Source organism: Corvus kubaryi, unplaced genomic scaffold (assembly GCF_017639235.1).
Source record: "Corvus kubaryi isolate FWS band 111438036 unplaced genomic scaffold, C.kubaryi_AGA036_p1.0 68, whole genome shotgun sequence".
Classification (NCBI taxonomy): Eukaryota; Metazoa; Chordata; class Aves; order Passeriformes; family Corvidae; genus Corvus; species Corvus kubaryi.
Window position 1 is genome coordinate 20,131,898 of NW_024582056.1, and position 17,830 is coordinate 20,149,727.

General features: G+C 38.8%; 1 protein-coding gene across 2 annotated transcripts in view; it reads left to right on the forward strand.

Annotated features, from left to right (window-relative positions):
• Positions 1-17,830, forward strand: part of GABBR2 (gamma-aminobutyric acid type B receptor subunit 2) — a 469,861-nt gene that overhangs the window by 183,055 nt on the left and 268,976 nt on the right. For both annotated transcript variants that reach the window (XM_042048675.1, XM_042048676.1), the window contains exon 3: positions 7,449-7,619. In XM_042048675.1, coding sequence (XP_041904609.1) covers positions 7,449-7,619 — 171 coding nt within the window. The remainder of the gene's footprint in view (positions 1-7,448; positions 7,620-17,830) is intronic.

The window sequence follows — 17,830 nt, forward strand, 5'->3', positions numbered from 1 at the left end:
CTCTGACTTCTTGAATTCAGAAATCTATGGGTCCTGCCATATTACGTTGTGAGTAGTTTGGGCTGCCCAAGAAGGAAACAGGACTGAATGCTCCTCTTCCATTAATCTGTAGGCACACATCTTTCAGCTGAAGTACTTCTCATATGGATTTTATCTAAACCGGTTTCTGTCCTCAAAAATATTTATTCGTTCAGTAGCCAGAATTGCTTCCTAAAATGTCTCTAGAGCAAAACGCAGCTGAACATCAATCTTATTGTGATTGGATTAATTCACTGGAATGCCATCAGCATTGAGGCAGGGGCCTTCCAACCTTGAGACCAGCTGGAAGTGCTTTTTCTGTAAACTCCCAGGTGCCAAAAGGCAGTCAGTGAAAGCAATTTCAGACACAGAATTAATGAAGGCAACGCTGGATGATATTGGGCAGCAGTGTTTGGCAAAACATCTGATTTCAAGAGGAACAGTAGTTTTAATCGCATGGGTAATGTGTTACGGATGATGAAAGGGATGTTCATCCATGAGATCTATTCTTGTTCAGTGAATTTAATACAATGTGTATCCATGTTCCCATTTGGATGAGGCATCTTGTCCATGTACCAGCTAGTGAGGCATCATAGGTATTCTCCCAGACTTTTATTTTGTTCTTGCAGCTGTCATAATGAAAGCCCTTACAGAGTTATCAGACCATTTTTTAATTATGAGTTATATTTGTTATAACAATGATGTTTGTCCAGTCCCATAAAATCTTCTGAATGATGGAGTTCCCAGAGCTTTCATTCAATTATTTAAGAGTATTGTATGACAGGTAAAAATGTAACTGATTTACCACTGCTGGAAAAGCATAATTTCTTGTTAATATTTTCTTCTTTAGTCAACGTATGTTATGTCTTCTTTATGTCAACTTATTACCTGTGCTATTTGGAGATGAGGATTAGGGCATAGCTAGGAGGGAAGATTGCCACTACAATTTCTAGGTCCAGTTCAGAACCTACTTTTTTGCTGTCTGTATCTAGACACTCATCACCAGCAGTTGTACAGGTAAATTGTCAAGAAATATTACCTTTGTTACTGTGTGTTGCTTTCACCTGCTTTGAAGAACTATGCAAGTAACTGTCAATGAAATTGCTGCACTTAGCTTCCTATGTTGACATATTTCCCAAATATATAGGTGCTTGTAGCTGTCTTTGCAATGTTACTTTCACATGCCTTTCCTCTAAGTCATCCATCAAAGCTGATTAGATGACACATTCTGTGCATTGAGGTGGGAAAAGGCAGTCTAATATACCCCTTTTCTTATTATACATACTATCATGTATTTAAGGTTCTCTTTAATATTCTTGTAGAATAAATATATATTTTTTCTTATTTCAAGTACTGTTATGATATTAAAATTTATTCATAACTTCACTAGTGGCAAGATCAGGTTCAGTGGTAGTTTGACTGCATACCTGGATAAGTTGGCTTGTATAGTAAGGTTACTGTGAATTAACATTTAACCTAAATATTTATATTTTATAATTACCATTCCATTTAAAATGCAGTTTGTTATGCTTCAATCTGTTCTCTGTCTCTGGGTTAAGAGTGTATTGTTTCACTTGTTCATCTAATGCTGTCTCAAGAGTTGCAGCAGGCAAATCTTTTAACTCTTCATTATTCATTAGTTTCCATTCTGGTCCTTTTAGCTCCTGGGACCATCAAGCCATCACTTGCTTGCACTTGAGTATCATTATTGTTGGCACAGGCTTGTCAAAGCACTAGAGCTCCTGGCAAGGCACACAAAGGAGTGGTGTGCGGTGTCACAAGTACACATTGCTGCAAATTATCATCTTCCTGAGTTTTTTCCTTGTTATTTTCCTATGACCAGGTTCTGCGTGTGCAATCCTGTACCATTGTAAGAGTATTTTTTGTGCAGTTTTCTGACGTTCTGCCCCTTTTTTGGAAAGAATTATTTGCATTTTCCTTTTTTTGCAGAAAATATTGCTTCCTATCTAAGCATACATGACATGCAATCTTTAGTTATGATAATAAATGTTAACACCAATCAGTTGAATCAGCAGTTTATATCTTGTTTAGCAATGCTGATTTATCAGCGTAATTTAGCTTTCTAGAAAAGGTGCAGGAAGTAAATATAAATATATAAAACCCTCTCCATCAGGACTAGTTTTGCAGCAAGAGGGGCACATTTAAATTTCTAGCAGTCATTAATAAAATACTTGTACAAGCCTAGTGCAGAAACCTAGGAAAACTAAGTTAATCTCTCTGGTGCTCAATAAGCTGATTTCCCCCATTTGCAAACAAGAATCAAATCTCTTAGCAGATGACATTTTATTCAAGGGAGGTTACCCTGTTACCTGAAAGCGCTTCTTTTCATTTTCTTTTTCCCCTCCATTGTATCATACTCCATGAACACAGTGTGTAGAAATTAAGCTCCAAATAGCCACTTCCTTTCCCCCCACCCTCTTTGGCAGGAGAGGGACAAAGGCAGAGACCATAGGTTGAGATAACAATTTGCTGAAAGCAAACAAAAGTGACTAAGTAATGCCCAGTAACAGCAGCAATATCAATAACAAAAGTATACAAGAAGAGAGGGTACTTTACACACAAAAAGGTGTTCAGCACCTCAATGTAGTTCTGCTGGCTGCCGGGAAAAGACAAGATGACGGCCACTCCCACACAGCTCTATGTGGTTCCCCCAGACAAAGACAGGATGGCAGGTGCTCCCCATCCCGGAGCCACAAACAGAAAAACCATGGACAACCCCCGAAAGCTAGATTGTCCACGCTGAGCCACACTTCTGCTTCAGGTGCTGGACTTGATTCCGCACAGCTGCTGCTGGCGCTGGCACCGCCGTTTTTGACTGCTCCCCCCAGTTCCGCCAGGGTCCTTTCGCCTTGGGTCAGACTCAGCCGGGGTCTACCCATTTGGACCTACATAACTTTGCTAAGGGTTTCTGTTACTTTAGCTGATACGGTTTGTTTAAATAAACGTGACTCCTAACCAGACCTGTTGTGTTAGATGAGAGTGACTGTTTACCCAGGAGCAGTTCTGCACTTTTATTTTTCCCAGATTTCTGTACCCTACTACAGTGAAAAATATTAGACATAAATGTTTCCTAGAGATAATAAAACAACTGAACAGCAGAAAATTACTTTTCATTACTGATGGCTTCCTTTCTCTCTGAAGTACATGGGACAACAGTGTAGCTTCATTCAACCTTCCAGCTTCCAACTTCTGGACTCATATATGGGATAGATACACTCTGTATAGGGTGTTGTTTACTTCCCTAATTTTGTTTCAGCTTTCTAATTATATCCATACTTTCTTACATAACTCTCAGTCTTTTCCATTGATTTCATTAGTGCTGCATCCCATTTTCTTAAATGGATAGTAGAGCTTACCCTCTTATCACTCCTGCACTGCATTTCTTTAAGGGAATGCACCATTACTTCCTTAAACAGAAGCACTTGAAAGCACTTCAGACTGATGTTTCTTGTTTAATCTATCACACCTCTTTTAAACTTAATGTGGCGTTATGAAGATACCTTTTACTCCCCTTCTGCAGAACTGTTCCTTTCAACACTTTGAACTTTCTTTTTCTTTCATCTCACTATCTAGTGTTGATGACAAAATTTCCATGAAAATGTGTGGATTTCCAACTAAATTAATGTTTTCAGAAAATATCATCTTTCTTGGGAAAATTTAATTCATCAACACATACGCCTGACCCCAAAACTTCCTTAATGAAATCCTTCTGTATGTTTCAGTTTTTCAGCAGTCCACCAAAGTCTATCCAATACCCTGGTCTATTTGGTTCTCATTTTGTACTATAGTTAATAGTTTATAGTTCGTGAATGGTAAATATAATCTTATTTTCTATTTCAAAGTTTTATATAGTTTCATTTCAGAAATTCCCATCTGAGTCATAGCTAATGTTTCCCTACATACACTCATTTTAAGTTCAGATCCAGTTTCTCACAAATTCGAAGCAGATATTCTAAAGATATTCTAAAGAAAGATTTGTCAGAGATAATCTAGGTCATAGCTGCAGGTTTTTCTGACACTATTCAAACAGATATATATATAGATAATATATATATGAGTGGTTTTTTTCTCTAGGTCTGCATACACATACGCACAGAGCCTGTTTATGCATGCGCACACACAAGCACCACACACACTGTGATGATGTATCACCTGGTAGCTGTCCACTGCCTTCTGCTTTATAGCAACTTGAAAAAACCTTTTTTGTTTTCCTTTCATTCATCCTTTCTTGAAGTTTGGCTATTGGCCATCACCTTTTAGCAGTCCTATAAAAAATTTTCTGTGAAAGAATGACATCATACACCCCACAGGCATTTATTGCTGAGTTATAATCCTGCATATACCCGTTTATCTCTCACTCTTCCTAAACGTGGAGAGGCAAGTATAAACACCTGTAAAAAAATATAGCAGTGCATGAATATGTATACATGGAAAATGCAATGATGTGAAAAATCGAACTTTTGTGTTTTGCAAAGAATGATATGAGCAATATGATTGCCATTCATCCAGACTTTTGGCTAAATAACTGAAAGTTATAAAAACTCTTACAAAAAGTAGAATGGCTTTCAATCCTGTAGAATGAAGTGAAGATTATGAAAAGTTTGCCTTTCAGTATGCAAGTTTCAAATCAGCCATGAGTAAAAAAGACCTAAAATACAGAGAATTAATGTTCAGTTGACAAGAGCTGTACCATCTAAATGCATGTGGGTGGACTGTGTTGTGATCTTATTTGCTTTATCAAATTAAATGAAGATTTTGTTATGAGTATTTTCCTGATATTTCCGTATAGCTGTGCTATCTCACATACTTTTCCAGTAAGTCTACCTTATGTCAGTTCATTTCTTAACATGATCTTTTTATTACCACTTTTTAAAACATAATGAGGTTTTTTTCCATTTTTCTTCCTTGTCCCTCTCAAAGCAGAATATTGAGTGCTGGTGATTTTTGGGTTAAGTTCATTCCATGTCCCACACTTTTACAGAGACGATTTTATGAAAAGTTAAATATTTTCAATGATTTAACATTTTCAGGATATTTTTCCATCTCTTATGAGTGTCTTATTAAACGTCAAAGTGATGCAGAATGAGACCAACCATGATATATGTGATGCTTGAATTAAAGACCTCTGAATATATCCTACAATCTGAGAATTGTTTGAGCATGAAGTGTTCCAGATTTTTATTTTAATAAAAACCTTAATTTAAAAAGGAAATGAAGAGGACTGTTCTTTTGCAATTCAGGTGTCATTAGTTTTACACATAAACCTGTATTCATCTCATCTCACCTCACATGGCTGAGAAATCTGTTATGAGACTTCATCTTTCTGGAAGTAATGAAGAGAGGTAAGGTTTTGCTTCATTGTTTCCAAGGAAATTTGAGCAGTTAGGATACTAACTCAGGCCCTTTAAGTCACTAAAAAATCACAAAGGATGGTTTTGAATTGTCTTGCTTATATCACAGATCCTCATCCTAAAGCCAGCTCACACATGTAGAGATGATTCTCATTACTATGGAGCTTTGTACTACTGATCAGAAAAATTTACCAGTCAATCTATGAACCTGAACTAGGTGAACCTTGCTGATGTTTCCTGCCACTACTGTTACTTCAGTGTTGCTCTTCTCTTCTTTTTCTTAAGGATCAATCGAATTATGTTTGATCCAAAACCATAATAATTTGAAAAGCATTTCCTTTGCAGTCAGCGGGCTGCAAGCAGCTGCGCTGCCAAGAGGTATTCCTCTTCATGTTGGATTTCTAACATCAAGTGTTCTCTCTTTTTCAGTCAGAAGTACAGGTCCTTATTTCCACCTTCATTGTGAATGCATGATGTTCAACACTACCAGGCTAAACAGAAAGGCTGAATAGGTCTGCTTGGCAGACGTTCATTCTTCTTTCCTTATGGGAATGGTTTTGGAAAATCAAGGTGACAATAAATCATAACACTTCATATTGCACTTTTTAAATGAAATTTAGTAAAATATCAGTTGCTATATTAAAAATGTTTAACCTCTGAATTACATGACAGTTACACTATTCACTATCTCCTGACCAGTGAAAAGAAAGAATCTTCTATTTTGAAAGGTATACTGTAAACTGTCCTGGTTATGTACACTTTAAGTTGTTTAGATTTCTTTTGGTTAGGAAAACAAACTATATTCAGGCCATTATAGCAATGCAGTATATTCTTTGTGAGTCTAAAATCAGGCAGAGAATAAGTCCTGTCTCTGATAGACCAAACCTAGATTTTATAAACATGAAGAAAAGACTTGAACTGTTTTTTTCAGATTTTCAAGATTAAACTTGTCTATTCAGAATTTCAAAAAAGCTTATCTAACCCAAATATATTGAATGCTTGATTGAAAAAGTGCAAACTTAAAGCTATGTTTGGTCTATACTTATATAGTCTTGAATTCACATACATTTTTTGACTCTCTGTTGAGTTTGAAAGACTTTAAATAACTGTATTAGGGAGCTTATGTTTTTTTCCAGTCAAACCTATTTGCATCAAAACAGTACTTTAAGGAACCCCTCAATCAAAATTCCTGGCTGAAAAAATGCTTGAGAAGCACATTCGTAGCAGCCTAAAAAGAACTGGAGGGAATGACCAGAAGTATCTTTGGAGTAGAAGTGTTTTCAAAAACTGAATGTGCAGGCATTCTCTTCAAAACACTGTCTGAAAAACATTCACAAAAATAGGCCACTTTTAACTTGGGCAGAAGAATTCGATGAAGTTTTCTGTTTGTTTTTGCGTGTTTTAAAAGGTTTCCTTTTTCTTTTGTTATAAGCATTCTCAAACTGTGAACAAATTCCAGTGTTTTAGCCATTGAATCCTCTTTTATGAAAGAAACCACAGGGGGCTGCTTCAGTGCAGGAAGCTGGGACCCAAGTAAACTTCTGAGTTGCAGCCTTGGCTAACATAATGATTTTCTCTTTTTCTGTTACCTGGAGCTGTTTTATTACCTGAAGATAGGAAGAAGTACTACTAGAGGTTCACCCAGCAATTTAAGATATATAAGACTTTGAGAATATAATATTCTCTTGGAGGTATTCTCAACTTTTATGAAGAGAAACTGATGGGGAATTCATCAAAGAGATTTACTCCCTTAGGCCTTATTGCTCAGTGCTATGTGTAAGATGCATGATTTTAAACAGAGGATTTTACATCACTGACTTTTAAGATTCCCTGGTTTAATTTTGCAGCAGGTGGTTTATAGAGCTAAAATATTTCAAAAATCTCTTTAAAAGTAAATGATACTGGTAGGACTTTCAAGTTGTATGATGATGAAACTTCTCTACATGACAGCTATGCACAGATTCTCTGTCTTGTTGCACTGAGAAAAGCAAAGTATTTTTACTGACATTTAGATGACTTATGGTGACTTTCATTTTTTTGTTCTTTGATATTTTACAGCTCTCATTTGCAGCAACAACTCCAGAGTTGGCTGATAAGAAAAAATATCCTTATTTCTTCCGGACAGTGCCATCTGATAATGCAGTGAATCCAGCAATTTTGAAGTTACTCAAACATTATCATTGGAAGAGAGTAGGAACTTTAACCCAGGATGTACAAAGGTTCTCTGAGGTAAGATTTGCATAATTTCTACTACACACAGAGAGATACTAATATCAGACTTCCAAGGAGCTAGTTCCTTTATAGCATTAAGGAAATAGCAATTAAGGAAAAAGAAACTGTCCCACTGTTTCAGTCCTATTTGGCTTTCTCTTAATAGGTCACATTTACTGTACTGAGTAAATTTAATTCCCTTCTGGGGTTTATTTGAGTGTCTGTAATGAAAGCTACCCATGCTTTCACATGCCTGGTTTTTACACCCAAGGTCATTGCACCCAAGTGCAAAGGTTCCTTCATACTCTTTGATTTGCAAAAGTATATGTTTTTGAGGGAGGCTTGTATCCTGACTCTGGTTCACTTAAAAGGGAGAATAAATCCAATTTCATCATGTTCCTTTTGTACTCTGATTTATTATAAGCATCAATCTGAACACTGAGGAACAAAATCCGTTAAGTCTATGGCTGAAGATATTGGAGGAGCTTACTGAGCCAAAAATGTCTGAAGCCCCCAGAACTAATAAGATCACATATCATGCACCCCACAGACCAAGTTTCACCCTGAGCAACATTTTGGTCATAAAAATTGCAATAAAGTATGGACTAAGTGCCTTTAAGCATGGTTTTAACAATAGAGTAAAAGAAAACATCTTACATGTAATGAATCAGAGCAAGACAAGGAAAAGAGTTGGCCCATTAATTATCAGAGAGGTAAAACTAACAGAGGCATGCCTGGTTGTTTGGTTGTTGGGAGTTTTTTTCTTCCTCAGCATTGGTTTTAGAACAGGCTGACTGCGCTCTGAAGACTAGCATAATTAAAACAAGGGAAGAGAGATAAGAACAGGTTAGAGTCATCTTAGATGAGTCAGGTATTTTCAGATTGTCTGGCACAATTAATTCACTGTGGAATACTTAAGAAATCTTAGACTCTTCCCTTATGAGCTTTGAGAATTAAAGGATAGAAAGTAGATGAACTGTGGGGGGAGGGAAGAAACCTTTGTGTCTGTCTTTCCAGAAAACACACAAAGGCCCAGGGAATTATAGGCCAGTCAGGCTAAATTTGATTCCTGGAAAGACGCTTGAGCAGATAATCTGTTTGGAATCACACAGGAGATAAAAAGATGCTAAACAATGGTGAAATTGGATTTGTCAAGAATAAATCATGTAAAGCAATCTGATTTCCCTCTATGACAAGGTAACAGGTCTCAAGGAGGTGTGATAGGTGATGTGTGATATGACTTATAAAATGTTAAAAGTACTCCTAGAGAAAAGTAGAAAAACTTAATCTTGGTGAAGATACTGTAAGAGCACTCTAGTCTCTAACCAATATTCCTGCCACAGAAGTTAATTGACATCAGATCAGTTGAATAATTGTTTTTAAAACAAATGCTGAAGCAAAAAGTCACCAAAAAAGCATGGTATGCTTTACCCTTCTCTGTCTTGGAAATAATTTCTGTGAGTAGTTATCAGTGGTATACTGTCAAATAAGAAGGATGAGATTCTGTCAAGTGGTATACTCCAGAAAGAGATAAGATTTTCTCTAGATAGTATGATAGAGAAAATGTTTATTAAATTGCAGTTTATACCTACTTGGGAAAAGCTGCAAGTACTTTGCAGAGGACAGGATTAAGTTTCAGAATGATATTGATATTGGTTTAACCCCAGCCGGCAGCCTTGCACCACACAGCCGCTTGGGCACTCCTCCACGAGCAGGTTTGGGGAGAGAATCAGAAGGGTAAAAGCCAGAAAACACAGGGGTTGAGATAAAAACAGGCTCATAGGGAAAGCAAAAGCCATGTGTACAAGCAGAGCAAAATAAGGAACTAGTTCATTGCTTCCAGGCAGGTGTTCAGCCATCTCCAGGAGAGCAGGGCCACATCACACATAGCAGCTACTTGGGAAGACAAATGCCATCACTGCAAACATTCCCCTCCCCTCCTTCCTCCTTCTTCCCCCATTTATATACTGAACATGATGTCATATGGTCTGGAATATCCCTTTGGTCATGGAGGCCTGTTCCAGCTGCGTCTCCCTCCAGCCTCCCATGCCTAGCCCCTTGCCAGCAGTGAAGTATGAAAAGCAAAAAAGGCCTTCGCTCTATGCCAGCCCTACTCAGGAATAATAAAACCTCTGTATTATCAACCCTGTGTTCAGCACAAATCCAAATCACAGCCCCATGCTAGACCCAGTGAATAAAACTAACTCTGCCCCAGCCAAAACCAGCATGTTTATAAAGGTTTTAATAGCAATAATATTTAAGTAAAAAAGTGCAGAATGCCCACATAGGCAGAAGATCTCCAGAGAAAGATATGGAAAGCACTACAATGAACCACAAACTGAGTAATGGGCAAGATGTTTAAACTGCTGGACTTATTGTAAAAAGTAGAAAGGAAACAAAGAGCTCTTGTTGCACAACCCTGATGTAATGCAATATTGACCCTTAAGACACATACAGTAGACTGCAAATCTACTTAGTGTTCATTAGACAGAAGTTGGAAGATCAGTCCTAGTATCATCTTCAAGAAGGAAGTAGATCAGAGAAGTCTGTAAAAAGCATTGGGTCACCTGGAAACATGAGAAAGATTAGAAGTGAAAAAAAGTCCAATAGAAAGGGTAGATTGTTAAACTTTTGTTGTGTAGGGTTTCTCAGGATAACACTAAACAAACACAACATAGGGATTCTTGGTCTTCCTTTGGGACAGCAGGAGGGACTTCCTGTCTGTCAGGGTCACTTAAGAAGTTCTAAAACTGCACTTTCAAGGGTTTGGAAGAGTGCTGCACTTGAGTTCAAAGTCTCTCCATTTCTCTTGAAAGGTGAGCAACAACCTCCTCTGTCTGCAAACTCAATTTACTGTGATTCATTACAGCTTTCAAGTAATGTAAGATTCAGTCAAGGTTTCCTTGAATTGCAGTGATTTTTATACTGCATGTTGAGTCCTGTGTCTTCAAATGATTAGAGCTCAATCCTTCCTTTTTCAACTCCATGTAGAGTTTCACCCTTCCCTGTGCAGACAGTGAAAGCACATGAAAAACTGCAGGAACTGCAGTTATTAATTTGCTGTCTTGGAGCAGTGAGGGATGGAAGCCACCAGCAGTAGAGCAGGAGAGCATGCGACAGCTGGGCAAAACCCAGTCCTGCTGCAAGAGAGGAGGGCAGACCTAGGGATCGAGGCCAGGATCAGCCAAGTGTGCAGATCATCAGGTAAGTAAGTCTATGGCAATGAAGCAGGTCCAAGGCCAAGGTGGCAAATCAGTCCTCAATCCAGGGTCAGGTCTAGTGACTGCTAGACAGGTGGTCTGTGGCAGAGACTGAAGACACAGGACTAAAAGCTAGGTGGAGGCCCCAGAGGAAAGATCATCAAGGCCTCTTAGTGACACTCAGGTGCTGGTATAAGTCTATACATCAACTGAAATTAGAATTTTCCCTCTAAAGGAGCATCAGGCAAAACTATTCTTGTGACATTTTTTTGAAAGTGACAGAACAGTTGAATAGCATCTAAAACCTCTCTATCTGTTGTAAAATGCCACTGAGCTTGGGATGTGAATGGTCTTATCTATAATGAAAATACATTACAAGCCATTAGATCAGAAGTAACTGAATCTAATCTCTTACTCTCATGCAAAATAAAATAAGCAGAAACAAATTAATGGGATCTTTAGAGAAGCCTTATGTGATAACTCAGGTGGTTTTACTCTTAGCAGCAAGACAGGGCAGTTGTCTCATTTTTCCATCTCCCAGAAAGACTGCAACAGTTTGACTGATCTCCTTCTCTTTTTTCAAACTAGAACAGTTTGGACATCTATCTAAATTTCCTCCAGTGGTCCTTCCACCTAAACACATGGGGGGATAGATGCTCCTTCTTGTTCTTGCATAGCGACTTGATACCCATGTAGTTTAGTCCACAGGAGCCCTGATTGCATCTCTTTACCTGCCATCTAACTTCAGGGGTTTTTGGGCTGATGACTTGTTTTTCTTAGCTAGATCACTCTCTCCAGTCCCTCTGCAATTTGTACTTTATCTTATCTCATGAATAATTAAAGCTCACCTAACTTGCCTGCAAGTTAGCTGCCCCTCAAAGTCATCAAGCTGTCTTTTTGGCTTACTTTGCCTTGTAATGAGACAGTTGTCTCAAATGCTTAGCTTATGAATCTTACTCCAATTTATCTCTGACGGCCAAGATCACAGAGGATCTCTTGCTTCTATTTCAGGTGTTTCCTTTAGGAATCCTTTCTGCCGAGACTTTGGGTTATCACCATTTCCTTTTCCTTGGTGAAAAAAATCTTCTCTTTCTTATTAAAAAATATTATATCTTCCTTATTCTCCAGGTCACATAGAGAGACAAAGGGTAGGTAGAGAGAATGGAGAACTTTATGCTAATTTCTTTCAGTTCTTAAAGAACAATGGCAATATCTATACATCTTATACTGCTAGTGTGGCTTGAGGCTCCCTTTCTTGGCATTACTTGGATTCAAGGAATATGACTTTTCAAGTGACCTGTATTCTATGGCTGCCAATAGTTCAGCTCACTTGTAGCATCCTTTGTGAATAATTCGTCTGTTTGTACAACCATAAATATCGTTTCTACTGGGTTAATGTTTAAATTGTGTAAGTTGACTTGATATAAGAATAATGTACACACTTCCTCAGTTCTGTTACTTAACAAGGACAAGTTCATACCTACTGTGCTTCTGTGTCCTAGATTTTATGGATTGCTGCCCTGTTTTCATCCTCTGGGAGAAGATTCTGTTTCAAAAGTTAATTCTGGGGCAAAGATTTATAAATGAGGTTACAAAATACTTTTGGGATATTCAGCTCAAAGTATTTGCTGTGGTATGTAACTGTAGGGTAATTTAGGTTGGAAGAGACCTTGGAGGTCTCTCATCCAACCTGCTGCTCAAAGCCAGGCTAGTTTTAGTGTTTATCAAGCCTGAAGAATTATAGCTGTTTGTCCTGGTTCCAGGAAGGACAGGCTTAGTTTTTGCAGTATCCAGGAAGGGGCATGGCCAGGATGCAGAAGTTTTTCTATGCCACCTCACCTCATTGCTGAGAGTTGGGGGAAGGGAGTCTCTTCGAGCGAGAAGGGGTCCCTTCCAGCTCAGCACAGTGTGATGGAGGGAGCAGTCAGGAATTGTTTCCATGAGAATTGTTCACCTCTTTCTTGTACCCTCTGTCATTAGTATTGCTGCTGTCACAGTTCATTCTCTTATCTCATTGCTGTTTTCAGTAAATTGTTCTTATCTCATTCTATGATCTTCACCTTTTTGTGTCTCTGACTCCCCTCCATCCCACCACAGGGGAGGGGGAGGGGGAAGAGGGTGTTAGCAAGAGACTCATGGTTTCACTGGAAACACTAAATTGGAGAATAACATTCCTAAACCACAACACTGTTTTCAGCACACGGTTTTCAGAAAAGGCCTGGCTGTGTCTGGTGTCTGATTCACAGATGAGCTTTCAGGTGATTGAAGATTATGCAGTGGCTGGTGCCTTAAATTTTACTGCTGCCTGGCACTACCTGTTTGGGATTGTATTTTGAATTAGGCAAACCAAGCAATATTCCTGTGGTTTGTTGTTTGCTGTATTTCATGCTTCAGTGGGAAGAGTCATGAGAATTAAGTTATACTTAACTATCAGTAAGTCAAAGCTTTTGGAAGCCACTAGTATTGAAGAAGATGTAAAGGCTACAGAATATGACTGGAAAACAGAGAAAAGTATAATCATGTATTGGTTTTCAGATAATGCTTTATTTGCTTATGAGTAATCCTAGTTTACCTTTCTTCAGTATTTCTGTTATTTCCTGCATATTTTTCATTTTATTTATAAACATTTTTATTCATAGTATGTTTCAAACTGGAAGTTGGCATTTGATTGCACTGGCACATTAAGAGGGCTTCCTTGTTTTATGATAGGGCACTTCCTGTAGAGTGGCTTCAGTTACTTCTTTTTGCAATCATCTCATGTTGAAATTCAGTGAAACTGCATTTTAACTTTACATTTGATAGCATATTCATGATATTTCTGGACTTTTAAAAATATATATATTTTCCTCCCACTGAATACCTTGTCTGGGATTGTTTTTAAAATAAGGTGAATCCTGTTCATCTCAAGTGAATCTTTTGTTTTTCCCTACTTCTTACTAGTCATCTCTTTATGTGATTTCTCTGCTTCTTCATGGAAATATTGAGAACTCTTAATGTAATTTTATCAGTGTAGGTGGCATTTCAAAAAGGCAGAAGAAATGAGAAGTGTGTAGTAAGCTAATGAAATAGATTAACAATATCAAGATAAAATATTCTCTCTTGTGACTGTCACCATCTTCATTGATTTCAATAACCTAAAAATATGTTGGTGATAAAGCCTTAAGAGAAACAAACCTTGTAAGTGGACAAAAACCCCATTTTTTCTAGTGGACATGATGAACACTAAGGATTTTTTAAAATTGTGTTGCATTTTGCACACTGACAATGCAACATCTGCAAAAATCAGCAGGCCATCAGGGTCCATTTTACCTAAGCTCAAAGAATTTAATATCTCTAATTTCCAAGTCTCATCCTAGAAAATGTAATATTGGAAGAACCAAAATTTTTCCCGATAAAAGCAGCTAACAGTAAGTCTTCTCAACATAGTATATGTTTGATGCTGTAGAGAAAGCAGGGTAGAAGTATTATTAATCTAGAATTTTATTTATTGTAGCCTTGTTTTGTCACTGTGTAGTCTGCAAACTTGCATCTGAGTTAGTGGGCAGTTCTGATAAGAATTCACTGGATAAGCAGAGGCAATGAGAGAGTTATTGTGGGGCTAAGAGGGAGGGAAAATACATGAGATATCTGTTGACGTTTCAAATGTCAGCCAGAAAACAAATTTAAGACACCAGTTTTTGATAGCTATAGGTATAAATTATGTAGACTTCAAGGTGTTTTTTGACTTCTTATGTTTGGCTTCTGAGGATCAAAAAGAAGAGCAGAGGTTTCCACTCTCCATCACAATTGCCAAGAGGTTTTAGAGCAGGAAGAAAGACATTATTTTTTGTCCATGAATGAGCTTGGAAGCCACAAATATACCAGATAACATAAATGTTTAATCCGAGAGTTCTGAATAGTACACAGTAATTTCATCCTAGAAGGAGTGCCCTACCTTCAACTTTGAACAGTAAAAAAGAAAGGCAGAAGATAAGAGACACATGCAAGGCAGTAAAAGGAAAATATGGGAAAAGACATGAAGAGAAGAGATTGAGAGCAGGAAAACCAAGACATTATAAACGTAACTGTTTAACTATAAAACTCTTAAAAACTATCTCTTCATAATATTTACTTTTTTTCAAGGTGTCATGTGCCTGAAATCTTCCTTCATATTGTCCTATTCCCAGTTCTTGGCTGATTTCTATAGCAAAATCTTAGAAACAATTTAATTCAAGTTTTCTTGACCTTGCAGAGAATTAATTCCTCTATTCTGTCTTGTAGCTATGCTTTCATATAATTCAAGTTGATACATTAAGATCTTCACAGAAAGGCGATCTCTGAAAGCGACTTCTACTAGTAAAAGAGAAACAGAAGTACTAGATCTATTATGATTCTTCTGTGTCCAGGTAAATATTTAGAAGCCATGAGATTACGGGAGGGTCATAAGATTATGATATAGGAAATGAGGACAAATCAGAGCGATAGAACGTTAGCTTAGGTTTGTCCCTCTTCATAGGAAATGGTCTGTGTAGATTCAGTTACATAGTGGGAGGTCATTTTTAGGTGAAAATTGTAAATAGTAATTAGAAGTGACTATGTACAAGCAGCCTTTTAGAACCTTCGCAGATGAAGACTACACAGCCTCCCTGGGCAACTTGTGCCAGTGATCCTCGCAATTAGAAAGCATTTGCTGATGTTCAGATGGTACTTCCTAAGTTTCAAGTTATGCTCATTGACTCTGATCTTGTCACTGGGCACCACTGAAAGAAGCCTTGCTTCATCCTCTGTAAACATATTATATCAATATATATAAATGTATATATTAATGTATTAATATACATTGATGAGATTTCCCACCAAGCTTTCTCTTCTTCATGTTGAAAAGTCCCAAATCTCTCAACCTTTCGTCATAGGAGAGATGCTCCTGTGTCTTAGTCACCTTCATAGCCCTTCTCTGGTCTCTCTCCAGTGTGTCCACATGTCTTGTATTGAGAAGCCAAGAACTGAACCTGGCACTCCATGTACGAGCTCAGCAGTGCTAAGTAGAGGAGAAGGATCTCTTTCCCCTACCTGCTGTGACAACACTTCTTCATGCAGCCCAGAATGCCATTAGCTTTATTGGCCACAAGGGCCCATTGCTGGCTCACTTCAACCTGGTGTCTATCAGGAGCATTTTCACCAAGCTGCTTTCCATTGGGCAGATCCAGCATATGTTGGTGCATGTTGTTCTTCCTCCCTAGCCCAGGACTTTGCACTTCCCCTTGTTGAACATGAGGTTCCTGTCAGCCCATGGCAGTATGACCCTACTGTGTATCAGTCACTCATCCGAGTTACGTGTCATCAGCAACCTTGCTGAGGGTACCGTCTGCTCCATCATCCAAATCATTAATGAGGATGTTGAACAGGACTGGAGCTGGTACTGACCCCTGGGGTACACTGCTACCTTCTGGGCTCCACCTAGACTTTATGCCACTGGGGACACCCATTTAGGACAGTTTTCAATTTACCTTGCTGTCCACTTGTCCAGCTCATACTCTATGAGAATCTCATGGGAAAAGGTCAAAAGCCTTCCTGAAGTCTAGGTAGACAATACACTCCTTCACCTTGACAAGAACTGATGTGAGGTTGACTGGCCTGTAGTTCCCTGACATTTCCTTTCCTCCAGTCTTCAGCACTTCTCCCAGTCACCATGATTGTTTGAAGATTATTAACCCAATACAGTATCACCTACATTGGTATGCTTGGTAGTTGCCCACAAGATCTCAGTTGGCTCATTATCCATCCCTAGGAAGAGCTCCATACAGTCCAGCTGTTCTGCCTCATAAAGGGCAACCCCACCTCCTCATTTTTCTCCCCTCTTTCCAAAGGACCCTGTATCCCTCCATTGCATCACTCAAGTTACATGATCCATCTGACCTTATCTGTGAGCCCCATAAAAAGGCAGCCCCACAGCTGCTCACTGATACCTAAGTCATCATGTTTACTCTCCATGCTGCAAGCATTAGTGTATGGGCACTGCAGAGGCACCCCACATGCTGATTTCCCAAAGAGATGGGAAGATTTCTCTGTGATGGTGCCTTGTAGGCACATCCTTGCTTACATTTTGGAGGTGACCCTGCTTAAGCTACTTAAGCTTTGTTTTGTTGATTTTGCGATCCCTTTCAGTCATGTCACTCCAGGCCCTTTACTTATCAAAACTCCCTTCCCTTCACTGTCTCAGAGTGCTTCTGGTAACTCTCTCTCCTCTGTCATTCCTAGTTTAAAGTGCCTCTTTACCAGGTCAGCCATTCTGCTGGCAAAGATAACTTTGTCCTACTCAGTGAGAAGGATCCCATCTCTCCCAAGCAAATGTTTACCCACAAACAGGGTTCCATACTTGTAGAAATCAAAACCCTCTCACCACAACCAGTTCCACAACCAGTTGTGGATATGTATTACCAGCTGCCTCCTCCTCACAGCCTTTCCCCTCACTGGCAGGAATAAGGACATCAACACCTGGGCCCCTATGCCCTTTACTACTGCCCGTAGAGCTTGAATACACTTTTGATACTCTCCAGGCAGCATTACTTATATTGACATGGAAGAACAGCAGGGAGTAATAGTAAGAGTGTCAGAAAAGCTGTGGCACTCTCTCAACATTATCCTGGATCCAGGTCCCCAAAAAGCAGCAAACCTCCCGAGATCATAGGTCAAGTCCACAGATGGGTTCCTCTTCAGAGCAAGGAGCCACCCATTACTATTTTCTTGTCACTTCTTCCTGGTGGTCTTGCATGGTTTAAGGTTAGGTTTAAGGGACCCAGATACTTTCCTTGAAAGCACATTTCAGTCATCTTCAGGATTCACTAGGCTAGTGGGAGGGTAGTGAACCTCTGTCATATTTGTAAACCTTTATGTGAAGCAGCAGTCTTCCTCTTGGTGCCAGAGATCACTGACTTGGCATGGACAGCCTGCATCTCCACTGCAGCTTGGGGTCCAAGGAAGTTGAAACTGTGGTGTCTCCAAGAAGTCTGTGTGTCCGTTTGTCTGTTGCTCTTTCATCTTTCCTGCTCT